The sequence below is a fragment of the Amphibalanus amphitrite genome, unplaced genomic scaffold (genome assembly GCF_019059575.1).
Source record: "Amphibalanus amphitrite isolate SeventyFive unplaced genomic scaffold, NRLGWU_Aamphi_draft 000067F_arrow, whole genome shotgun sequence".
Taxonomy (NCBI): domain Eukaryota; kingdom Metazoa; phylum Arthropoda; class Thecostraca; order Balanomorpha; family Balanidae; genus Amphibalanus; species Amphibalanus amphitrite.
In genome coordinates this window covers 556,744-582,572 of record NW_024881563.1, presented here as the reverse complement: position 1 = coordinate 582,572, position 25,829 = coordinate 556,744, and the positions used below count along the sequence as shown (strand labels likewise).

General features: G+C 46.2%; 1 protein-coding gene across 2 annotated transcripts in view; it reads right to left on the bottom strand.

The window, feature by feature from the left end:
• Window positions 1-25,829, bottom strand: part of LOC122378894 (protein strawberry notch homolog 1-like) — a 550,127-nt gene that overhangs the window by 430,134 nt on the left and 94,164 nt on the right. For both annotated transcript variants that reach the window (XR_006256101.1, XM_043360535.1), the window contains exon 5: window positions 15,629-15,805. Coding sequence is in view for 1 of the 2 variants with exons in the window: in XM_043360535.1 (XP_043216470.1) it covers window positions 15,629-15,805 (177 nt within the window). In the remaining variant the exon portion in view is untranslated. The remainder of the gene's footprint in view (window positions 1-15,628; window positions 15,806-25,829) is intronic.

Here is a 25,829-nt window from a genome sequence, read left to right as displayed (position 1 = left end):
ATGACATTTTTAAACCATGGTACTGCTTACATTTTTAGCGCGTCTGTTTCAATCCGCCATATTTGCCAACACGGACGTATAAATAAACTGGACCCGCAACCACCTCCATTCAGGTGAAGCCGACAAGGCGCCATCTTACGTTGCCAAAATACCGTGCTCTGGAAGGTCATCGAGCCAATAGAATTAGAATTGCGTCTAAACGGATGATCGGATCGAGATACTGGTGGTACCGTTCGACGGGTTATGCCTTGAGGCAGGTGATGATGCATGTCACAGGTCACCCGGTGTCACATGGCGCGTGCCACGTGCCGACAAACTTACAAAGGGCAAAAACCTTTGAGCGACGCTTCAAATCAAACGAAGGGCGACACAGGTGCCAAACTCACAGGTCACATGTCTCAGTTACCGGGGTTACATGAGCAAGTAAATGCGTATCAGGAACGGATTTTCCTATTCGCTCACCATTGTAGTCCGTTTGTAATGCGTATTAACTCTACTCATGTAACCCCGAGCAGTGTCCGACCACTAACATATGGTATGCTCGGCATCACGGGGTGTGGACTGTGGAATGCACGCGCTAGAGGCTAAAAACATGTTTTGAGGAGGCATCCTCCGATTCCGGAAAACCTTGACCTAGGCACACCACATTTGGCACACTGACACTACTGGACACGCGCTTTAACCCGCGACCTGGTGGGGGGGGCTATTTTTTGCCCCCCCCCCCCTCTAGACTTTTTGATATATCTCCAGAACCGCTGCGCCGATCGTCACCAAACTTTCAGTACCCCCCCCCGGACATCAATTTTACACATTGTGACCAAAAATTTTCCAAAGGCTATGATAGGTTGGCCGGAAATGACGTCAGAGTGACGTCATGTTCTGCCGTTTTCGACCCCAAAAAGGGTTTCGCGGGAAGAGCTGTCAGGCCTATAGCTTTGCAAATACAGAAAAATGATAATGACATAAAAGCTGTAGAATTGACAGGGCTACAAAACTGCTATCTCGGATTTTTTAAATTTTTGGATTTTGACCCCCAAAAAGCAAAAAAATATTTTTTTGGATATAATCATCGAAAAATCCAAAAAAAAATTGAATTTCGCAAAAACCGGAATATATGTGATAGTCCTTACCGCCTTCCATCCACATACCAAATTTTAGATCGATACCTCTTTTTTGGCGAAGTTACAGCGAAAAAACTGTTCAAAATTGATGACGTCAAATTTTCAAACTCAATTTTTAGCAATTCTAGACCCCCGTAGCGCAAAACAAAGACCACCATTAGACTCCCCGTGACGAGCTGCATCGAATTAATACCCATTTTATGCAAAAATATCAACTTTAAAATTTGACCTTTTTTGGCCTGACCTTGACATGACCTTGACCTGAACTTCACCAGAAAGTGACCTAAGCCATACCTGATAATCTTATAACCAACACCATTGAGTTGGAAATGAAAAATTGGCCATAAAACATACATCACACAACCTTAGCAAAGTTGGGCTCATGTGACCTGACCTGTGACCCTTGGTGACCTGACCTGTGACCTGACCTGGTATTGTCAGTGATCTCTAATAGCAACATATCTACTAGGCAACTGACGCCCTATCGCTGATTCTCGACAAAATGCGTTTTATTCGGTGTTATAGCGCATTCCCTAGATGACCCGTGAACGGTGAAACATGTCATCTTTGACCTGACCTGTGACGTCATCGGTGACCCCGAGGTCAATGAAATTGGGTTTCTCTCGACAAATTTGACAGGCCTTTCGAACGCCGTTTGAATTTTGCGGATCCGTCCAGTAGTTTCGGAGATACGAGGGGGGGGGGGCAAAAAATAGCCCCCCCCCCACCAGGTCGCGTTATAAACATACCCCACCAGGGCGCGGGTTAAGGTGCTGTACAAATAGGTGTGCTGGGGTACACGGTGCACGTGCTGTGCACGTGCAAACCTTTTGATGTTGCACTCTGTGTCACATATGCGGGTAGGGCGGGTAGCGCTGGCAAGCTCAAAGTGCCAAATTTACACTGGCCACCCAGAATGCATTCCAGCATAGTTATTGAGCATATCCATCTCCTGGTGGACCCCAAAGGTGTGCTCTGCGCGTGCAAAAAATTATCTGCGCCGGGCGGTGGGGATGCTTTGACACCCTAAGTTGATTTATGTAAATATCTCGCAAACGGCGTTGTGGAGCGCCCCCGTTTTTTTTTTTGTATACCTTTTCATACATCTTTTTCACAAATGCTGCATAACTTTCAGACTTTGGTTGCTCAAGGCTAGATCACCAGGTTACGTCCAAGTGGCCTTACCTTAGGAAAAATTATAATGCCCGTCATAGCTACGCACTACGCAGACTAAACAATCGATTCAAAACGTGCAGCGATTGATAAGATCAACAGTATATACGTCGAGTACCTACCTCTACCTCGAAATTTCAATATCACTGACCTAGGGTTCTGTTGATTTTGCGACCTCCGACCACCAGCACGGCAAATCATTTATGTTGTCAAATTCGGGCCCCTAAACTTTTTGCTACCCAGCAACGCAAAGTTACGCCTCAATCGCCGGCCAGCGCAGCATACGGGCATCTTTGTTGTCCACGTTGTTTCCGCCTGCAGTGATACTGTACCGCAATAACCATTATCTTCATCTTTCACCCATAGATGGCAGTAGCCAAGCGCCTGCATCTATGCTGTGCCGCAGTGCTTTTACAATACGAGCTGAGCATTGAGCAGTCGCGGTGTAATACGATTACCTATGTGGTGGCCTGGACCGGTGACTGCGGCCAAGAAATGGTTCGAACTTGACTGAGTAGCGGTAAATCAGTATCTGATATCTCACGAGACCGTGTTTGGTCAAAATCGTGATTCGGCGTAAGTCAGCCCACATTATCCGCCGTTTCCAGTCTTTTTGTGGTTGTACGTTCGAACATGTGAAATGTTGTTGGTCCCATGCAATATGGTAGGTGTCAAGGTCACGTGAAGGGTAGGTCAAGGTCACTGACCTTTGATGACCTTGGTTCACCCTAGGAAATAACCCTAGGACATAAAGATAGGTCACAGGTGCAATTTCCCGATTAAGTTCGTTACGTTTCCCTGCCACCCCTGTCCCGTTATTTGAGTGCATTGTTTAGTACGTTTATATGAGTTTCGTGCACAGAAGCGCAGTTCAATTGTCTCCCATTGACTTAACTGTAATAGAAAAATTGCGAAATCAACAGAACCCTAGGTCAGTGATATTGAAATTCCGAGGTAGAGCTTCGTATATGCTGTTGCTCTTATCAATCGCTGCTCGTTTTAAACCGATTGCTCAGTCTGTGTAGCTATGACGGGCACTATAACTTTTCCTAAGGTAAGGTCACTTGGACGTAACCTGATGACCTAACCTTGAGTGACCTAAGTCTGAAAGTTACGCAGCATGTGTGAAAAAGATGTATGAAAAGGTGTGCCAAAAAACGGCGGCGCTACACAACGCCGTTTTCGAGATATTTATGTAAATCCACATGGGGTGTCCAAGCATCCCAACCGCCCGGCGCGGACAATTTTTTTGCAAGTGCACAGCGCACCTTTGGGGTCCAACAGGAGATGGATATTCTATTTTGTACAGCACCTTAACCCGGCAGTTGCTGGGGTATTTCGCCACCCACCGTTTGCTGGGGGGGGGGGGCGTTAACCCTATTAGTGGCAGGGGGGGTTGTTTTTATCCACCCCTCAGGTTTTTCGGGAATATCTCCGAAACCGCTGAAGCTACGATGCTGAAATTTTCTGACTTTTCCTAAAACTAAATTGGGCACACTCCCTGAAAATTTCAAGTTCATAACTTTACCAGGGGCGGCTCCAGAGCACTGGGAATTGGGGGGTCCTATTCGTGAAGCGAGTCATTTGGGCGAAGATCACGATGCTGATGTATTATAACTGTATGCACCAGTTTTACGAACAGTAAATGAAAGGTATCATGTGATAACATATACAAAGTTATTGTGCATCCTCTTTTGACACGTTTTTGCTATAATAGGCGGATCCAGACGTCCAAAAAGGGGGGTTATGTTTTACCTCCAACATAGGTGCCCTGACACCGCCTATGCATGACCAATACAATTGTAGTCGTTCTCTCATAAGAAAATTGTAACATAACAAGACCATTGCCACCCTTTTTAGAAACAGTACCAATAAAAACCTTATTTACTATACTTTTTGTGTACCCCCAATCTCAATGATCTGTATCCGCCTATGATTTTTGAAAATGCATATTTTTAGGATCCATGTGAATTCCTGGTTCATTCTCTATCGATCAGCAAAAGTTGCGTTAAGATTGGTTCATAAACCTGGCCGTGATAAACAGTCTAAAATGTATCTGCAATTTGCCCGTTTTTACCCCCCTCTACCCCCCTATTGACATTTTTTTTTAATTTTTATTTTTTAGAAATGTAGATCACGTTGAGCGAAATCGAATGCCGTTTGAATTTTGAAAATCGGCCCATTAGATCTCGAGATATCAAGGGGGGGTCGTAAACAGCCCCCCCTGCCACTAATAGGGGGTAACCAGGAGCCTGCCACTAATAGGGTTAAACGCCCCCAGCCGATAACTCGATAACCAATAGGCGCAGCGAAACGCACGAGGCGGCAAACGAAAGAGCGCGACGAGACGCTTCAGATGAGTACTTTAAAGTTGAATTTTGAGGTCACAGGTCGGGTCAAGGTCAGGTCAAACACCTGAAATCGGGCTTTCAGTAGCATGGACTTCAGGGCTTCGCAATGGGCGCCTCTCGTCATAAACGTTGTCAAAACGGTGCACAATCCATCATATAAGGCCTACAAGAGTGTCAGCTCCATATAGGGGTCAGTCAAGCATAGGTCAGGGTCAAGGTCAGGTCAACCGGGTAGGCACATATCCCCGAAAATCAAAACTGATATTCGCAGCCTGCGACACATGTTTTATGGGTAATTTGGGGCGTAGAACCCGATGGTGACATTTATTTTATCATATGTGTACGTTTTTGGCTCAAAAAGTTCAATTTAAGAAATGTATGTATCATGGTCGTGAAGAAGTCGCGAGAAATTGCCAAAATTCAGTTCAAGATTTTGGAAAATGCAGAACGATAATCAATAATCGAAGATAGCCATTTGATTGTCCATGGTATTGGCAGTCTAATGGCGTTTACGGCATGTCTGTATGTCTATTCTGTGATTTTATATGATTTTTTGAACATATACCGTTTTTGGTCAAAACTCAGAAATCATGACGTCACTAAAACCTCGATATCTCAAAAATTTTCCGACCGATTTTTTTGAAACGTTGTCACAATAAACTTCAATCAATTCCCTACAGGTACCCAAATTTAACGCCCCCCCCCCCCCCAGCAACTCGCGGGTTAAAGCGCGTGTCCAGTAGTGTCAGTGTGCCAAATTTGGTGTGCCTAGGTCAAGGTTTTCCGGAATCGGAGGATGCCTCCTCAAAACATGTTTTTCGCCCCTAGCGCGTGCATTCCGCACCCCCTGATGCCGAGCATACCATATGTTAGTGGTCGAACACTGGGACATGTGACCTGTGAGTTTGGCACCTATGCCGCCCTTCGTTTGATTTGGAGCGTCGCTTAAAGATTTTTGCCCTTTGTAAGTTCGTCGGCACGTGGCACGCGCCATGTGACACCGGGTGATCTGTGGCATCCAGCATCACCTTCCTCAAGGCATTACGCGTCGAACGGTACCACCAGCGTCTTGATCCGATCATCCGTTTAGACGCAATTTCAATTGTATTGGCTCGATGACCTTTCACAGCACGGTTTTTTGGCAACGTAAAATGGCGCCTTGTCGGCTTCACAATCTTCCATAGGAGGTCCATTGGGATTGTCAGTCCAGTTTATTTATACGTCCGTCCGTGTTAACCAATCACTGATTGACCTTGTGTTGTAACTCTGCGATTTAAAGCCGCCAGTTAATTGTGCACCGATTGAGTGTAGAATGCATTAAAAAGATGAAGTTGTCTGATTTTATGACCATATATGGTCATCGCCCCGCCCACTCCAGCCGTTGATTGGCTAATCCAATTTTTGGTTGGCTCCTCGTGGTTTCCCCAACTGATTTGTCATCATGTTGCAATAGCGGTTTTTTATCTGAAAATATTTGCTTTCGTTTCACCTACAGTGCCCTCAGTGAAGTGCTCAGTGTACGGCCCTCCAGGTGGTTGGCTTTAGTGGTTGGTTGCCAACATCACAATAAGCGATCTGCATTAATGAATACGTCAAATGGCTGTTGAAAACCATTGCCGAAGTGTGTGCACGAACCCTCTTCTCATTTATATTGAGTCATTTTAAAGGAGTGTCTCTGTCATTCAAAGTTATTACACCAAAAGCACATAGGCTAACCAACCACTCTTTTGCTGGAGGGCCGTACATAGCGTGTGCCCGTTAGTGCACCATACCATAGCATTCCCTAATCATTTCTGAGCCGCACTGTGAAAGAATGAAGGCGCTAGCACAGGGCTGACCGGCGCTACTCAAGTTTTCGTCCGTTGCGGTCGGGTGCAGCGGCGCGGTGGGCGGCCGCGCCGCGGGCGGGCGGCCACAGCGGGGGTTCGTCGGTGCATCCCTCTGCTGTTCCTAAACGAAGTGTCCTAGCGCCTCGCGACAAAAACTAACGGATTGCTCTTGACAAGATCTCGCGAGTGAGCATATTACTTTCGACTTAAGGTTAATATTTGACCTACTTATAGCAGGTCAAAGTTAAAGGTCTGTCGAAATTGCAATCCGCGGTGAAGGCAATCCGCCCCGACCGCGCCGGACAAAAACTTCAATAGCGCCGGTCTGCCCTGTGCTAGCGCCTTAATTCTTTCACGGTGTGTCTCAGAAATGGTTAGGGATGCTATGGTATGGTGCACTAACGGGCACACACTGTGTAAACTGCTGTACAGGGTGTCCGGAAAGTTCTGGCGCTTCTTTTGGACGCCGTGTAACGCGCGCTGTGATTATTGGACATTCAGCCAATCATCACAGACATGACCCCTCGTTGATTGCTCAGCCAGGGGTCGTGTAAATATGACCTTGAAATCGTTTTCAGTGATGGGTAGATGGGCGAAGATGCGCCTTGTCGCTGAATGCCTGCGCGCGGCGGCCGGGTGCGACTTGAACGAGGCGCGAGTTGCAGCGCGATGCGGCGTTTTTCGATGAATGGTTTAGCAGGTAAAGGTTTATTTCGACTCGGGAATTCCTTAAAAAAATATCCTCAGACCGTTTCGAACGCGATATGGGAACGGAGCAGCATTTCAACGCGGCAATCGAAGAAAGTGCGGGGGTCTGATGGACAAAAATGTCCCATCATCTTCGTCAATGTCGAATAAATGAATAACAGGCTGGCCCACGAGGGGTTCCTGGACAGCCACATCAACCCGAGGGTCAAGACGACATGCCCTAAGGGTCACTTCGCATTTCAACAGCACAGAGCACCCTCCAACAACGCCGCCGCCATTCAAGCTAAACTGACAGAGGAGCTTGCCGGGCCAGATCACCGTGGCGAAATGAGATTAGGCCGCCTTATTCTCCTAACCTGACCCACTCGACTAAGGCGTGCTACGCGTTTTGTAGAACAGGATCTAGGCCATTTCTCACCCCAACCTGGAGTCGCTGAAGACTCGCATCATGACAGCATGGGAGGACCTGGAAATGCCCCGCATCGTCAAAACCCGCAGACGCTTCCTCCCCTACGTCGAGGCCGTCGTCGGCGCCGACGGTGGTTACATTGAATGAGCACGTAGCGGAAGCATGTGGCTTGGTGTCCCTGGTCATTGTTTTGATCCATTGATAAGTATCTATGAACCAATGGCATTTGTTTTAGAAAATGTTGAAAAGCGCCAGAACTATCCGGACACCCTGTAGGTAAAACGAAAGCAAATATTTTTAGTAAAAAACTGCGATTGCAACATGATGAAAATGATTAGATCACCGCCAAACCAAAAATGACACGGCTTCTTGTGACCCGTCATAAGAAGCAGCAGGCTTTAGGGATCATTGCCATGCATAATTTTTGCAGTTTGTATTAAATGAACGCACGCTTGCGGCGTTTGAACTTGCAAGTATCTGACAGTCATTTTACGACATGGCTGGGGGGATCCGTGCTATCGTAAGTTATATCGGACGTGGCTGCGAAACTTCTCTCGGTACGAAACTTCTCTTGATCGGAAGAAAATCGGAGGGATGAAAAAGAAAGAGCGGCCCATCGGAGCTACGTTGTACGTAAGTTGTTTCGCAGCGTTTAAATGCCAGTTTTACTACGATTTAAATGCCAAGCAGATCAGCTGACCTCGTAGTACCATGTCGATAAGGTCGAATTCCCCATACGTCTATAGTGTAAAAGTGACCCCTATTGCAAATGGGCTGTCAGGGACATCTCCTCCTCTGTAAATTTGGAGGGATCATGTGTCGGCATTCCCACGTTCGTTTCGGAGTCCATCTGTTCCATTTGGAGCCCGTCAGTTGGCGTCAAGCGTTGGCGCAGCGAGCGCCCCGAAGACTGCGTTTGCGCACGAGGCTTCGCGATGGAGGAGTATTTTGACGAAATCGCCCTCGCTGCAGAAGAAATAGAGGGACTTGTTGAGAAAGAGGAGGCCGCAGTGTGCCGACGACTTTAAACTGTACGCCAACGCCAAGACCAAGGCAATCAGGGGGCGCTCAGATGATCGGGAGGTTTCAATTGATCAGGGACCCACCAGGTGACCAGGGAACCCTCTGAAAACCAGGGGCCCTTCCAGTAACCAGGGACTCCTTCAATAACCAGGGGCCCCTCAGTAAACGTGGGCCACTCAGGTTACTGCAAGAGACAGGAGTCCCTTATAACCAGGGACCGGCAAGGTCTCTCAGGTCCGTTTTTGACAAAGCTGTTATTGACGTCATATGCGAGCCCTTTGCCACCAGCAGAGGGCCATTTCAAGCCTTTTTAGGGCCGTTTAACGTCTCTTGAGTTTCCTTTGAGGCTAAGGTTTAATCCACTCGTCCCCTCCGTGGCCGAGTGGATTAAAGCGCCGGAATTCGACGATTGGCAGGTAGTGAGAGTCCGGTTCAAGCCCCGGTGCGGGCGGCCACATTTAGCTCCTACGTGTAATGGCGTGCGTGTCTGTGGCAGGGGCCGCACAGAAGCCAGGTAACGTGAGTGAGCGGAGGGGGCCGTGTCCAGTCGTGAGGGCACGTTAAACGTTCGGACAAAATTCTGCCATACAACTGGAATTGCGCGATCGGGTGGTGGGGTCAGGGTCAGCACAACAAGCCATGCTTAGTGCGGGCTCTGATTCCTCAAATCCACCCATTCAATCATTCGGACTAAATTTATAAAAAAGGGCCTCTTCAGCAGCCGAGGGGTCTTTGAGGCCTTTTGAGGGCCTCTTAACGTCAGCTGAGGACCGTTGGACGCCATCTGAGGACCGTTTGGGGCCTTCTGATGGCCAGTAGATGCCAAAGGGCTCTCTGACACCAGCTGAGGGTACGCTGACACCAACTGGGGGCCTCCTGACACCAGCTAAGGGCGTTTTTATATTTGACACGAGCTCAGGGCCCTTTGACGCCCTTTGAGACCTTCTGAGGTCCGTTTGACGCCAGCAGAGGACCCTTTGGGGTCATATGAGGACCCTTTGCTGCCTTCTAAGCGGCCTTTGAGGCTTTTTGAGGGCCGCTTGACGCCACCTGAGGACCGTTGCGGTTGGACTCCAGTTACGGACCGTTTGAGGCCTTCTGATGGCCATTTTGCGCCAACTGAGGGCCCTCTGACACTAGCTGGGGGACCTCTGACACCAGATAAGGGCCCTTTAAAGGGACTATCCCACCTTTAACATGGGGTTTGAGTTGAGATAGCCAAGTTTGCGGCGAGGTTCAGAAACCACTATCTATCTAGGTTGCAACCCCCGCGGCCTCTTGGTGTTGAAGAAATTTGTTCCCTTCATTTGAAAATGGGCCTTGTACAAGGCCCTATCTTCAACATGGAGCGACCGTTAGTGTGACGTCACCTCGTTTAGTCATTCTGATTTAAATGGGTTTGTTCGTTGAAAAATCGCTTAAAACTTGGTCTGAACTTTGTTGTGGTGCCTACAGAGTAAAAAGAATCAGCTTTATGACAGTAAGGTGGCCTGGGGAAGGAGGTAATTTTGGGCTGTGACGTCACATATTTGAAAGTTTGTGTTTGGAATATGGGAAGCCTAAGATGTTTAATGAAAAATAAATGCCAGAACCGTGTTCCTGGTCATCCAATCTTTAAAGTTGGGCACAATTTAACTGGTTTTAACAACATTTTAGAAGGTGGGATAGTCCCTTTAAGGCCTTCTGAAGTCCGGTTAACGCTAGCGGAGGGCCTTTTGAGGCCAAATGAGGGCCCTTTGAGACCTTATCAGGGCTCCTTGAGGCTTTTGGGGGCCGCGTGACGGCATCTGAGGACCGTTGTACTCCAGCTGACGACCGTTTGATGCCTTCAGATGGACTTTTGGCGCCAGCTGAGGAGGGCTCACTGACACCAGCTGGGGGCCCTCTGACACAAGCTAAGGACTCTTTAAGGCCTTCGGAGGGTCGTTTGACGCGAGCTCAGGGCCCTCTGACGCAGGTTTAGGGCCCTTTGACGCCCTTTAAGGTCTTCTGAGGTAGGTTTAACGTTGGCTGAGAGCCCTTTGTTTGTTTGTTGATTGGGGCTTTAGGGCGCGCCGACTGCTAAGGTCATTTTGCGCCCATGGTCCTGAGAGCCCTTTGAACCCATCTGAGGGCCCTTTGAGGCCATCTTGTGGCCCTTCATTTGGCCATCTGAGGGCCATTTGACACCAGATGAGGGCCATTTGACGCTAACCGAGGGCCCTTCGAGACCATCTGAGGACCCGGTGACCCCATCTGTGGGCCCTTTGAGGTCTTTTGAGGGCCATTGAAATTTCACAATATCCCCTGGCTGCGCTACTGGGCATTTATGGACTCGTATGGGCCTGCTGGGGAACGAGATGGGCCCTCCCGGTCTTTTCAATCATTATTTCAGTTCATTTTACATGGTCTTCGGCGGTCTAAAGATTACGGGCCCCAACTCGAATGGGGGGGGGGGGGCGTGTGCCCTCTCCTGTGTGCGGCCTTGCCGACACTACACCGCTTCCCCTCCCTCCGCCATAAACGCACCGCTGCACTGTTAGGCGCCGACAAATACGGACAGGCGCCGAAACCGGCTCCCCCGCGGCCTGCCTCGCGTTGACATAGCCCTTCCCGAACACCAGTGTAACCCCCACGCGGCCTAGGTATCGCCGCGCCCACCTGTCCGCGGCGCGGCCTCTGATGGCGTATCGGATCATTGATGGTGCGATACATCTTTTGGTCAGATTTTCGCAATTAACGCGAAAAATTGCCCAAAACACTTTTGACTTTTTGGTATTTATGGCCACTCGAGAACCCCATTTGCACACTGTGCACGGGATCCTCCGGTGGCCGTGTCGGTGCGGCCGTGGCCGGGTGTGCCTGTCGGTGTGTCGGTGCGGCCGCGCCCGACTGTCTCGATGCCGCGGCCGGCTATCTCTCCGCCGCACTATGGTTGGAAACGGCCTCACGGATGGCCGGGGGTCAACGCGAAAAAATGTTTTGCCCATAACTTGTTAATGCGTAGACCGACTGCGATGAAACTTTGCATAGGTATACCAGTGTCTTTCGTGCATCATACAGTAACTCAGAAATGACGAGGTCACGTCACGTCACGCGTGTGTGACGTCATCATTGCAAGTATGTTATAAGTCGCCTATGTCTTTCGTTATGTTATCGATATCGTGAGGCATTTTGAACATGTTTTGAATACTGCTATTACTGAATGGATATTGTTGTTATGCTTTAGGGCGAGAAATAACAACGTAGTGACGCACAGTGTCTTACTATTGGTCATAAAGGGTCAAAAATTTGGAGAAAGAGTATTTATGATTTTTTTTAGATTGGGCAAAAAAGTAAGAAATAAAATGACGATCAAATGACAAAATATGCGTCAGATTAACCCGGCAGTTGCTGGGGTACTTCCCCATCCGCCGTTTGCCGGGGGGGGGGGGCGTTCAACGCCCCCAGCCGATAACTCGCGAACAAATAGGCGCAGCGAAACGCACGAGGCGCGGCAAACGAAAGAAGAACGCGACGAGACGATTCACATGAATACTTTAAAGCTGAATTTCGAGGTCAGAGGTCGGGTCAAGGTCAGGTCAAACACTTGAAATCGGGCTTTCAGTAGCATGGACTTTAGAACCTCGCAATCGGTGCCTCGCGTTTCGCGTTTCGATTATATCGTCATCAGTTGGTCCTAAATAAATTCAGTCATCAGTTGGTCCTAAACAATCTGTCACAACTGTCACAACTGTCACAACCCTTCATATAAGTGCTAAAAGAGTGTCAGATCAATGTAGGGGTCAGTCAAACATAGGCCACTGGCCAGGGTCAAAGTCAGGTCAATCAGGTAAGCACATAACCCCGAAAATTAAAACTGGTACCTATTCGCAGCCCATGCATGACACATGTTTTATGGGTACTTTTGGGCGTAGAACACGATGGTGACATTCATTTTATCATACGAGTACGTGGCTGGTTGAAAAAGATCAATTTCAGAAATGCATGCATCATGGTCGTGAAGTAGTCACGAGAAATTGCCAACATTCAGTTCAAGATTTTGGAAAATGTAGAACGATGATCAAAAACCATAGATAGCCATTTGATTTGCCATGGTATTGGCAGTGTAATGGCGTTTACAGCATGTCTGTATGTCTGCTCTGTCGGTGGATATCCATATCCATACTCCAGGATATCCATACACGTTTGCACGATATCCATACACCAGGTGCAGGGGCGAGCAGTTACTTCTTACGAGGGGTGCGGAGTCGAAGTCAGAGTCGGAGTCAGAGTCGGAGTCGGAGTCAGAGTCGCCCAGAGTCGTGGCAACGAGCCAGGAGTCTGAGTCGGAGTCGGGGTCAGTCAGGAGCCCGCAGTGGAAGTCGGAGTCGGTCCGAATCGGAACAGCTCCATCACGACTCCGAAACACTGGCAGGGGTCCGGAGTCGGAGACAGAGTCGCCCGGAGTCATGGCAACGAGTCAGGAGTCGGAGTCGTAGTCGGAGTCGGAGTTGGCGCCACCACGACTCCACAACCCTGCTTCTTACCATTATTTATAAGGATAATCGATTGCAAGACTGACGAGCCGACCTGGTGCTAACGAAGCGACGGGTAGGTACGCCTCGGGAGATGAAGCTTCACGGACGATTTTGCGCACAAGTGCGCAGTCTGCTTTTACGTTCCCCTTACGCAGAATTGAACAGAGATTCATTCTGCCAAAAAGCTCAATGGAGGTCGATGGAGAACTTTTTGTATGTCCAATGAAACATAAACGTAATTTTGCAAATATTGTTGTGGTGACACTGCAAACAGAATGCAATGCCGTTCCTGATTTTGAACACGCATGGGAAAAAGAGTCACTCCACTCGATAGCCAACATAACAAGGATTATTTTGATATATAATAATCCAGTTTTACAACGTCATGGAGGTACTCCACATGCTATCACCAGCGTGGTTGTTTAAACCTTTGACGGCGCACCAAAAAGCCACTATCAGAAACTCCCGATTCCACGTACAATAATGGAGACTAAATGCGCAACTAAATAATTTTTTTCTGCCCAATTCAAAACATTCCATCAATTTCCAACAGAATGACACCCCAAATATACATATATTCCGAAATTGCCCACGGCCATCCGTGAGGCCGTTTCCAACCATAGTGCGCCGGCGCCCTGTCCTTCCGCAGCGAGTCCGAGCAGGACCCGCAGCGGCCGGCTATACGGATCGCGATGTGTCGTGAGTCGCCGTCACTATAATCGCTATGAACGTGTGGCCACTAAAGGTGTGACGTGTCACTTCCTGGCACAGCACGGAGCACATAACACTCTGGTAAGGAAAATATGCACTCTATGGAAGCATCGTCATCGTGCTTAACAATCCCGTCCTTTAACGAAACAGACAGTGTGAAGTGAGTTCCAATGTATCAAATGATTGCCTAGACATAGACACGACACATAATTCGAAATGTCGTTGTCCCAATACCAAATTTTTATGCGTCCCAACTCCCAAGTCAGCCTCGTGTCTGTTCCTTTTCTACTGTGTATGTCTGTATTCTCCTCAAAATGAGTGTTGTTGTCCAAATATAACCACATTACTATTTACTATGCAGGCACGGTGTTTTTTGATGGCATGATGCAAATAAATGACCGAACTTTTATTGGTGTTGCACAAAACAGCATGGCTACAATACTTTTCAAATAATGCCTAAATAAATATGGCCTTAGATACAAGTCCCAATTCGCCCGCCTCTCCCCTATGTCCTTGGCTTCAACAAATTCTCATTTTGAAAGGTCAATGAGCGAAATATCGTCAAGCAACTAGATGTAGGGCATGACTTTAAGCCATGCAGTGTAAACTCCGAATCCGAAGTCGGAGTCGGTAACATTTTGGCGACTCCAACTCCGACTCAAACTCCGGGCAAAACTGCCGACTCCGACTCCGACTCCGACTCCGACTCTGACTCCACAGACCTGGTCCGTAGAAAATTGTTTTCAGTCAACATGCTCTTGTATTTTGATACAAGTCACTGACAAATATTTCAAATTAGCTATAAAAAAGACCACCAGACATTTTGAAACACGACCCTTAGAACACAGCCAAGTGCTGCTCCAGTTGTTTATTTAAAGGGTTGTTCACTTTCCTGAACTTCGTTTTTTGCAATGGATATATGATTTTTATGCTCAAAATGATCCGAAAATAGCATAAAACGTTTTTGAAAAATGATTATTTTTTATATTTCAATTTAGGAAGAACTATATTCTATATAAAATAATGTTTGACGCGGAAACTTATTACACACTGACCAATCATATTGCGTAGTTCAAAACTACGCATGCTGCATTGGCTGTAAGCAGCATGCTGATTGGGTGACGATGACGTTGCTGCACTCCTCAGCAAGGCACGCATTACTAAGCAAGGCACTCTTTACGGAACAGGAAATGGAATATCTTCATCTAGGGTGATCGTTGGGCCGTAAAAGCTCCTGATTTGTGCTAGTCTCAGCTGAAGCTACGAAACTGCTATTCCAGTTCAAAACCCCATGTTAAAAGTGAACTATTTCCTTTAGTCATTGCAGTGGTGGTGTACTTTTTAGGAATCCAATGGTTGACTTAGAAAAATGAAACGCTGGTTACAAACTTTGCTAAGCAAATTATTATTTTTAAAAGATGTTAAATATCTAACAACCAAACACTGTGAAATAAAGCAATTGGAACTAAAAATTATAACGAAAATCCCGTCCAGTTGCCGGCTCCTAAAACAGCGATAAAATCAGCACTTTTCCACGCAACTCGCTGTCTAGACGAAAACATGCAGCACGACGTGCCGCACAACGCACATGTCAACTAAATCATATTCGCTTGGTCTTGTTCGCATCATGTTGCGCAAGGGCCGGAGCACATTTGTCAGGCGACACAATGAGTGCAATGCGACAAATGACCACACTCACCCGGGCTCACGCTCCACACACACCCTAGCCTGTCGTACTAACAGAAACAAACCAAAGAACCGAATACCAACGTAACAAGCAGCAGCCGCGTTCCGACTCACCCACCTTAGAGTCTCCTCCTAAGAAGAGGCTCGGAGGCGGCGGGAGCTTCTGGCTCATCATCTGCTGCAGTAGCAGGCTCTGGATCTGGGCCATGTTCATGGGCGGAAGGCCCATCTGGGCCAGCTGACCGGCCATCGCCTGCACCATCATTGGACTCATCACGGCCGCCGCACCCATCGCCTGTCAGCAGCAAAGTACCACCGATCAAAGTCGTACACTACAGTGGGCAAAGAATCCCACCCGGTCAGAGTCTGGCGACACTGGGCAATAATCCGACCCGGTCAGTCTGACGCTTAGAGGGCCCCAGAACGCTTGACGAGGGTCCTATGAGCTACAGAAAAGCCCTGAGTACAAGAGAGGGCCCTTTAAACGCATGAAGGGGCCCCTCATTCCTTGGCAAGGGCCCTCCGAGCATATGATAAGGGCCCTGATTGCTAGACGGGGCCCTCTAAGGTACATAAAGGCCCTATGAGTACACGGCAGGGCCCTCTAAGCGCATGAAGAGGCCCCTAATCGCGCGTGACGGGGCCCTCTGAGGCTCAGGGGCCCTCAGGGTGATTTTTTTTACTTGTTAAAAAGTAATGGGGTCTAGTGGCATTAAAATACAAATATATATTGCAAAATTATATACCAGGATGACAAGCATGCTGGGACATCTTAATTTCATGCAGACACGATGTTAAAGGAACGTCCATCGTGTGTTTTACTTGTGCTTGAAGTTGCCCCCTCTCTCACCAACACGAATCAGCCCGCCTGAGCACGTGTTGAACAGCACCATGGACTCACATACTCATCAGGCGGACTGAAAAGGCTCCTATCACCCATTTTCAGCTCTGCCAGATATTTCCAATGTTTTCTTGTTATATCTGCCATAGCTGGGTCCAAAAACTAGACGTCTATTAAGGGCAGGTCGAGGATTTCGATACTGGCGGCCCTCGTGGTGTCTGATTCGTTGTTTTTCTTTCTCCCTGAAGACTGATTCTTCAGAGGCTGCACATACGCCAGATGAACCGTTTGAAGGTTATTTATGACTACAAGCTTGTTCGTGCATTATTTAACGTCTTTCTGGGGTGTCTCCTCGATGATCGCATGCTTCGAACTGCCTCAATGCTTCAAAATCATCGTTTTGTGCCGTTCCTTACTGAACGGCGGTGGACCATGCGTGCCCGATAGGTGGGACATTTCCAGGCTCCATTGGGGCCAAGGCCTTCGGTTAAAAGGGAGAAATTATGACACCATACAAAATGTCCCAGATTTATCTATCACGTGCATTGCTTTTTTGCACGCGATTTTTCGATTTAGGGACCACCATTGACATTTACTTTTTAACAGTTAAAAAAAATCACCCTGTAATGGCCCTGTCACACGTAGCAACTTTTCAGTTGCCGGCGACAGCAACAGTCGCCGGCGACCGGCAGCCAACGATCGTGTGTGACGTAGATATGACGTAAGCAAGTCATATCATATCATATCATATCAGTGTATTTAAACCTTCCACAAGGTGGCTTTTACGGTTTAGCGTCAGTACAATGGGTATACAAAGATAAGCGAGTAATAGACAAGTAAAAGCATACAATGTAAATTAAGAACGAATTAAAACTGACATATACATCAGAGCACACTCGATAAAATACATCAGGCACTTCTAATGATAGCTTTAAAAGCTGCCATCGACGTCGCGGTTCGCGCTGCTGGTGCGAGCCGGTTCCATGCCGCCGCCGCTCGGTATGAAAAGTGTTTCTGTGCCACCGTCAATCTGCGTCGCGGTAGCTGCAGGCTACACTCCACAGACCCTCGGGTTTCTCGACTAGACACGGTTTCGCGCGTGACAAACATATTTCGTACATCGGTTGGCACTCCCTCCGAATTTAACGCATTATATGTTTTTACTGCGTCGCGGTAGGCCACCATGGACTCTATCTTAGGCCATCCCAGTGACAGAAGTGCAGGCGTTACATGCTGACGTTTCTTGCAGCCTGTTACAATGCGAGCAGCGAAATTTAACACTTTTTGAATGCGATGAAGTAGGCTCCCGGTCGCCCCACCCCAGACGCACAGACAGTAGTTTAGATGAGGGAACACGTATGCCTGAATGATGGTTTTGAGAGCAATCTGAGTGAAATAGTGGCGGAACCTATACAGAGAAACAAGAATCCTGTTGCACTTTTTGATAACACTACAGATGTGAGCGCTCCATGTAAGACCAGGGTCGATTGTGACACCGAGCAATTTTATGTGACTGGACTGTTTTACTAACGAATTACTGACTTCGATACAAATTCCTGAAGATTTGGTCAAGTTATGTTTTGTTCCAACAATCATAAAATCAGTTTTCTTTTCATTCATCTTAAGCAAATTGTTTCTGAACCACGACTGAAGCTCAGACATGGTCAGGGTGAGTCTTGTTTTCAGGTCGGTTAGACCCGGTCCATCAGGGCGCGCTCCATCAATGTGTACCGTATCATCGGCGTATGATATGAGTCGGCCATGGGTCACATGCGAATAGATGTCATTTGTAAAAAGTATAAACAAAATTGGACCCAAAATAGAACCCTGCGGCACACCGCACGTCACAGGTAGGGTAAGTTTCCCGCCTCGCACCACTTGCTTTCGGTTACTTAAATAGCTTTGAAACCAGTCCACATCAATGATACCATACCATGACAGTTTGGCGAGGAGAAGTCTATGATCAACGCAATCAAACGCTTTTGACAGATCGATCGTCGTCAGCGACGACACATGTCCCTCATCGATGGCATCAGTCACGCGTTCGATCGCGACGAGAACGGCGTCCTCGGTTGAGTGTTGCATCCTGTAACCAAACTGTGATGGGTGGAGCAGATTGGTTTCGGCTAGGTAGGTCGTCAGCTGTGTGCTCACAACTTTCTCCACTATTTTTTTTTTTAATTTTTTTTTTCTAAGCCGCCGCCCACGATCAGACGACCAGGAGTGTCCACCCACTGACCCACGCGACAACAGCACCTTACGTTAACACCTCCCAAGACAAAAATATGAAGAAAGTCGCGACACTCCCTGCTAAGAAAAGGAAAGCAAACAAAAACAAAGCTAAATACAATACTTAGTAAGTTAGTAAAATGTCATAAGAAGAGGCAAAGAAGTCAAGACTAAATATAGCTTGACTGGCCGCTACACCATTCCCAAAGAAGATAGTAAGAAGGAGAGAGTGATCCAGGGGTTAGTGGTAATAAGCGCATGCAAAGCTTGCATTATACAAGAGGGACAGAGCCTAGTCACACCCGGAGGAGTCAGATCCTCACCGAAAAGGGATACCGAGCTAAGCAAGCTTGTTGCTCGGTAAACCCAGGTCGGTGGGAAGTATCGTAGGGCTGATTTACGTATTGTTACGTATCCAGGAGAACTTAAGTGTGACTTGTAAGTACACAAAACAAGACGAGACGACCGGTATACAAATAGCAAGTAATGTAAATAGCAAGAAAGCTAGGTCATTGAGCGATGGCGATGATTCAAAGACATACAGTTAGTACTGTACGTACTGTATGATGTTTATAGGGAGAAAAAGCAAAGCTTAACAAAAAGAAAAGGGCAAAACAAAAATGTGGGATAAAAGTTCGAGAAGAAGTAAAAGACACAGGGAAAAGACATAAGGACCACTAAATACCACCACCTCTTGTGGCGATCTAGGTACCCAGTTAGAACATACCTACCCAGTTACAGAGATGTACAATGTTCCAAAATTAGGTATGCATAAGTGATATGCATTAAAGACAAATTCTGTAATTGTGTACATATAACTATGTACTGTGCAAGTATGTACCTGTGAGAGAGCGGGTAAAAAATACATTATTAGGTAAATGTACGTACATACCCACAATAAATAAAATGGGGGATCATTTCATTGGCAGGTATTCGTATGTTTACGAACGCAGGTGGAACACAAGAACAATAATGTCAGTGTTGGCAATGGTATCAGTATTGATCGATAAAAAACTGCTTTGAGAAATCCTTGATTTCTCTCTTAGTTAGTGGAACTGCTTCCATATCTGTGAACTTAGGACCAATTATTGAGTTCCAAATTCTAGGTGCAGACCACCTAGTAGTGTAGCTGCGATAATTTTTTTCTGAGAAGAACTCGTGGAAATGATGGGTCGAGCGAGTATCTCGAAGCGGTTCGAGTATCGTAAAAAGTCTGTCAATAGATGAAGGCAAAGTTCCTTTCAACTTTCTATGCATTAGCAGAAGCATCTGCTGCTTACCAATGTCTCTCAACTTAAGTATTTTCAGTTTCTTAAAAATTGGTGCTGTGTGTGCGAGTCTATGTTCGCCATCAATCATTCTGACCACACGCTTTTGTAATTTCTCGAGCTTATCTACGTTTGTAATATAAGTGTTGCTGTAAAGCATACAGCAGTAGTTGATATACGGAAGGAAAAGTGCGTTATATAAAAGAAGCAGCTGTTTAGGTACCAATATATACCTAGCTCTGCTTATGAGTCCAACGTTACGAGTCAGCGTTGTAGAAAGGTGTGAAATGTGTGATTTCCATTTCAGATCGTCATCTACGTACATGCCCAAGTACTTAACTGTTTTAACAAATTTAATATGTGCACCAGAGAGCAAAACAGACACATTGACAGCGCGTTTAGAATTATTGTAGAGCTGACAAAAAGTTTTGTCTGTATTTAAAGATAATTGGTTTGCTTGAAACCAAACAGCTATCTTGGGCATTGTGGCGTCGATGACTCTTTGCAAATGGGCTTCATCATTGCCTTCAATGAAAATGGCTGTGTCATCTGCATACAGATATGCAGTTATATCATCAGAAATGGAGGGAAAGTCATTGATGTAAATTAAAAACAGAAGTGGCCCAAGGATGGAGCCCTGGGGAACACCGATATCAACCGAAGCAAGGCTGGAGCGAACATGCTCTACCTCAACACACTGTGTGCGGCCTTCTAAATATGATTTCAGCATCATAAGTGCATTGTCACGTATACCGTAAGCATACAGTTTCTTAAGTAAAATGGTTTGGTTCACAGTGTCAAATGCTTTTCGGAGGTCAAGGTATAAGCCGCAGACAACTTTGCCTGCTTCAAATGCTTGGTTTACCTTTTCTTGAACCAAAAGAAGGGGCATGTAAGTGCTCATGCTTTTTCTAAAACCAAACTGAAATTCGGTGATGATTTTGTTATGTTCAAAGAAATGCTCAAGTCGGGTATGTACTAGTTTTTCTAGTATTTTCGATATAAAAGGCAGTATGCTTATTGGTCTATTTTGGATAAAACACTTAGTAGGGATATTGGCCTGTTATTGGATGGCACTGACGGGTCACCGGTTTTCGGAATCGGAACAACGCACGCCGTTTTCCAGCTCTCCGGGAACACTTTAGTCGTCATGGATAGATTTACAAGTTTCAAAATGTAAGGGCCGATCACTGGGAAGCACTCCCGAATGGCTTTCAGCGGAACACCATCCAAGCCGACAGCCTTTGACGCACTGAGACGGCTCACGCAGCTCGACAGCTCGGGGAGCGTCACAGGGCGCAGTGAGAATCCCGCAGCACACACGGTCGGCGGGCGGGGGGAGCCGCGGTTAGGCTCCACTGTCGTCCGGAGTTCAGATGCTATGGTCGGTCCCACGGCGGCAAAATGGAGGTTTAGCCGATCAGCAGCCGTTTCGGCCTCTCTCGGCGATAGCTGACGTTCGTCCCCCGCAAGTTTCGGCGACGCCATCGCAAACCTCTTGAAGGTGGGCCAAAAGCCGCGATGGTCCCCCGACTCCAGTTCACTGCATAGGAACTCACGTTTCGCCGCGATGAGTTCACTTTTCACCCGGTTCCTGAGACGCGTGAAATCACTCCTGGCCTCCGGCGTGCGTAGACACAGCCACGTGTCTCGCGCGGCGTCCCGTTCTGCCATGAGCGCCGTTAAGTCCGGGTTCTCAGCGAGCCAGGGGCAGTGTGGTCTGGCGACACGCACACGTCTGACCGGGCAGTGTACGTCTAGCACAGCATTCCAAACTTTCATGAAGTGTAGTAGACATGTGTTGACATCGTTAGCTGGCGATCGTCGCTGGCGATCGCCGGGCAGTCGCCGGCAACTTGCTTACGTCAGATCTGCGTCACCGACCAATCACCGGCGACTCTTCTCGAGGAACGGACGCCGCCATGACAGTTTTGTGCTCGGTGGGCAGTTTTGGTGTTCTGTGATTGAGTTTTTCCTTAAAGTAGTTGGCATTGCTACCTCAAATTTGCTGCACAGTAAGGCTATTTTCTTGTAGTTTTTCTTTGGTGAAGCTGTCTGGACTTAAAATATAGCCTGCTTCGACAATATTTGAGGGCTAGTGCCAATTGTGGCGCACTTGCCCATGATCACTCATGATTATTAGTGATAAATATGTATTTTTCATCAAAAGTGAATATTTTAAAGACATTGAACTTGAAACTAGTTTCATAAGGTAATGAAAACTTGTTTGTTATGTCACAAGAACATTGTTTACATTCAGTATCAGTGCCCTTGAGGACAAAGAAGGTACCCATCAGTCTCAGCTATTTACCTACCTATGTCGTCCGACACAAGGAAATATTTGATAGCAACAAAATATTGCTGCTCATTAATTAGCATGATCAAAATCAAACAGGTAGCTTTGCAATTTTTGGTATTGTTTCTGCTGGAGTATTCCTTGGAACCACGGATAAACAACCCAGGCCAAAGAAAAACCGCATTGGGGACGCCGGTGAAAACAGGGCGCCGGAGGTCATATTGGTCACGTGACATTTAGAACTTCTCTCCCTTCGTGGGCCTTCTTCATGCTAAACGTTTAACGTCACGTGTAAATTTCACGAACCTTGATCAAATCGCCCCAGGCACCCTGTTTTCACCGTCGTCCCGCATTGGCTTCATAATTGTGTGCGTGCTGGTATGTCAAATGATAATCCATGGCTTATTAGTACTTAGATAAATGCACAGTAGGTGGTATGTCATGTATTTTGGCAAGGTAGTAGGTGGTATGTATTTTGGCCCTGGAACTGTTTCCTATTCATTGCAGCAATGCTGCCGGCATGGCTTATTATGTGTACCATGCGCACACAAGCTCCACCAATGTAAAAATGTCATTCTCACACAAAACTCATAGTTGGATGAAGGTAGAGCAGACAGAATGAGTGTGCATTTGCTGCAATGAGGATGACGTCACTAGATGCTTGAGACATTTTTACATGCAGCAGCCTGGGGATGTCCACAGAGGCATGCCTGGGGATGTCCACAGAGGCGGATCCAGGCAATAGTTTTTACCATCTTCTCCCCTTGTGCTCACTGTGTGTTGTGCTGACTGCTGGTCCCCCTTCTGGCTGTGCCTAGACTCGCCTCTGCGTATCTCCCCAGGCTGCTCCATAATGTCTAAAAAAAAATCTCAAGCCAATAGTGACTTTATTCACTCCAGTCTCCACAGCATATGCCCACTCATGCTACAGTTGCCGTAACAATACCAAAATTAGTAACAATGGTCTCATAATCATATTCGGTAAAAATGAATTACCTAAAAAATTATTTTTAAAAAATCCACTTGCTTTCAAAAGGAATGAGCACTGCCTTCAAATGCTAGGTGTGAAAAATGCAAGTTTCTGAATCACAAATTCCAATTCTGTGCCACTGAATGCTGAAACTGACTGCCAATTGTGCAAGACAAAAAGCATCAACAATGCTACACCAAGGATAATGATGTAAAGATAATTCTCATTTTAGCCTGAAGTGTAAAAACCTACCCTTAAATAAAACAGCAACCAAACCTAACCACATGCGGAACTTTATATACTGTGGTGGTTGTAGCCAGGGTATATTGAATTAGGGGGTAGGACCAAGTTTAGTAGGCATGATCTCAGCAATTATCTTGTTTTATATGGCGGTTTTCATTATCACAATATTATTTTTGATATCATGAAGTTTGTATATCTCGGTTTTACGAAAAATAGTAGAGCAACAAAGATAAATTTCGCGAAAAAAAAATAATTTTAGTTGGAAACATCCATTTGGTATGCAAAATTCAGTATGAAGCCCAGTATGGTGACCGTCTAGTGTGCTTCCAAGGCTGAGTACCTGATATCAACAGGAGTTGTTTACTATTTTGCCTTACGTTGCTAGGTGGTTGCTAGGGAGCTAAGAATACTCTCTTGCGTGATCATTTGCACTTATTTTTCCTCATTATATCGACATGTTGCTGTTTCTGAGACCTAACTCATGCTAAGAAAAAAAACAGTTTTCTTAAAATGTGTATTGAAGTGCCGTAGCCGAATCACAACACTGCAATTCTGCTTAAATATCTGCAAAATCCTGACCTCCCGGAAAATTGTTGGTGGTGGTGGGGATCGAGCCCATCGATGAAAAGTAAGTCAATATTCAAAGGCTTCAAAACGTTATTTCTTGTTGTTCTGTGAAATAGCAATGCAAAGACCGATGATAGTGCCAGTGTTGAGCTTTCCAATGAAGCATTGCAATTAGTAGTAAGGTTATTATCACCTAAGATATCTTCCATCAAATATTAGAATTCTGCCATTATCTTGCTGTAGAACAGGGTTACTTTCAGTCTCTTGGGAACACGATTTGCCGGTCTCAGATCGAAAAACACTTCAAAAAGCGGTAATAACAATGAAATTTCCCACCTGATAGCATCTCGGGTTTTTATATATCCTGTCTAGAATTTTCATAAATCAGACGTAAAAATGGCCAATTTCGTCAGATTCCGAATTTTTGCCATTGGGTCTTATGTAAAGCATGGCTACTTTCAGTCTCTTGGGAACACGATTTCTGTACCTCAGATTGAAAAACACTTCAAAAGTCGCAGAAAGTAGACGATTTAATCTACAAGATAGCCTTTCGCTTTTTTCTGTATCTGGTCATGTATCTTCATAAAACCCTCTCAAATATAGTCAATTTAGCATTAAAGCCTATGGATTTAGAAGAATTTTCATATCCGACTAGATTTGGGCTACCATGTCTGTTGACCGGGGGCCGGTTGTAGCTACAACCCCAATTTTTAAAAGTACAACCCCAATGACAAAACTACAACCCCAACATTGGAAAATTAAGAATCAGCCTAAAACACATGAAAATGAACAAAATATGTATCATACAGAAGCAGATAATTGAGATATATCAAGAAAGTGAAGATATCAGTAAATTAGGACATCTTTTTGAATTCCAGATCTGCTTAAAACATTGAAAGTGCTCTGTTAAGAACGCTGGTAACGATAACCGTACTTCCCGCTCTTCGTTTATTCGAGAAGCTTTCGGAAGCTATACTGCTTCCTTCGTCAGCTCGTTAAAAAACTATAATACAGTGAGGCACATATACATACACTATCGAGTCGTTTCGCTTCGAAATTCGAACACATAAATGACGCATATCATACACAATATAACACAGAAATCACTCTTTACAAAGATTCAAAAATACATCTCGTTTCGTTGCTTCGTTCGCACCACCAATTCCGAATCACTACTAAAGATATAATCACAGCACACGGTAGATGTTGTTTACTGGCACACCTGGTTTTGTGTTGAGAAGCATGTTTGTGTTTGTTTTTGCTATAAAAATGCCCTCTTTGATTTTTCGCTTCTTCCAGTTAGCCTCGTACGCCAGAACTTTGACCCCACCCCACTGAATGTCGTGACCCGACTCCAAAACATGTTTTGAGATCCCTGAGTGGTTCTCGCCACCGTTTCTGATGGCTCTTTTGTGTTCCCTCTCTCGTGTTTTTAAACTTCTACCGGTTTCTCCTACACATATATACTTTCTTGCATGAACACTCGTACTGATATACCAATCCGGTATTTTCTTTTATTTCCCTGCTATCCTTGGGTTTTACTAGCATATGCCTCAGGTTTTTGCCCAGTTTGTTCACTACTTTTGCATGTGGGGTTAAAATTCTCGTCACTCTCTTCACGTACGGCAGAACTACCAGCGGCTTTCGCTCACCCTCCTGCCCATCCCTTCCGTGACTACCCGTAAACTGCATTTTTCTACGTGTCCTTTTTATAAATTGTCTTGGATAGTTGTTGGTTTTCAGAGCATTTTTCACATGATTCATTTCAGTCGATTTCCCTGCGTCATCCGATGGGAACACCTCTCCCCGCCGCACCAGAGACCTCACCACAGATTCCTTATGTTGTGAGCTATGGTGCGAATAAAAATATAAATACTTATCCATTTGAAAAATCAACACAACAAC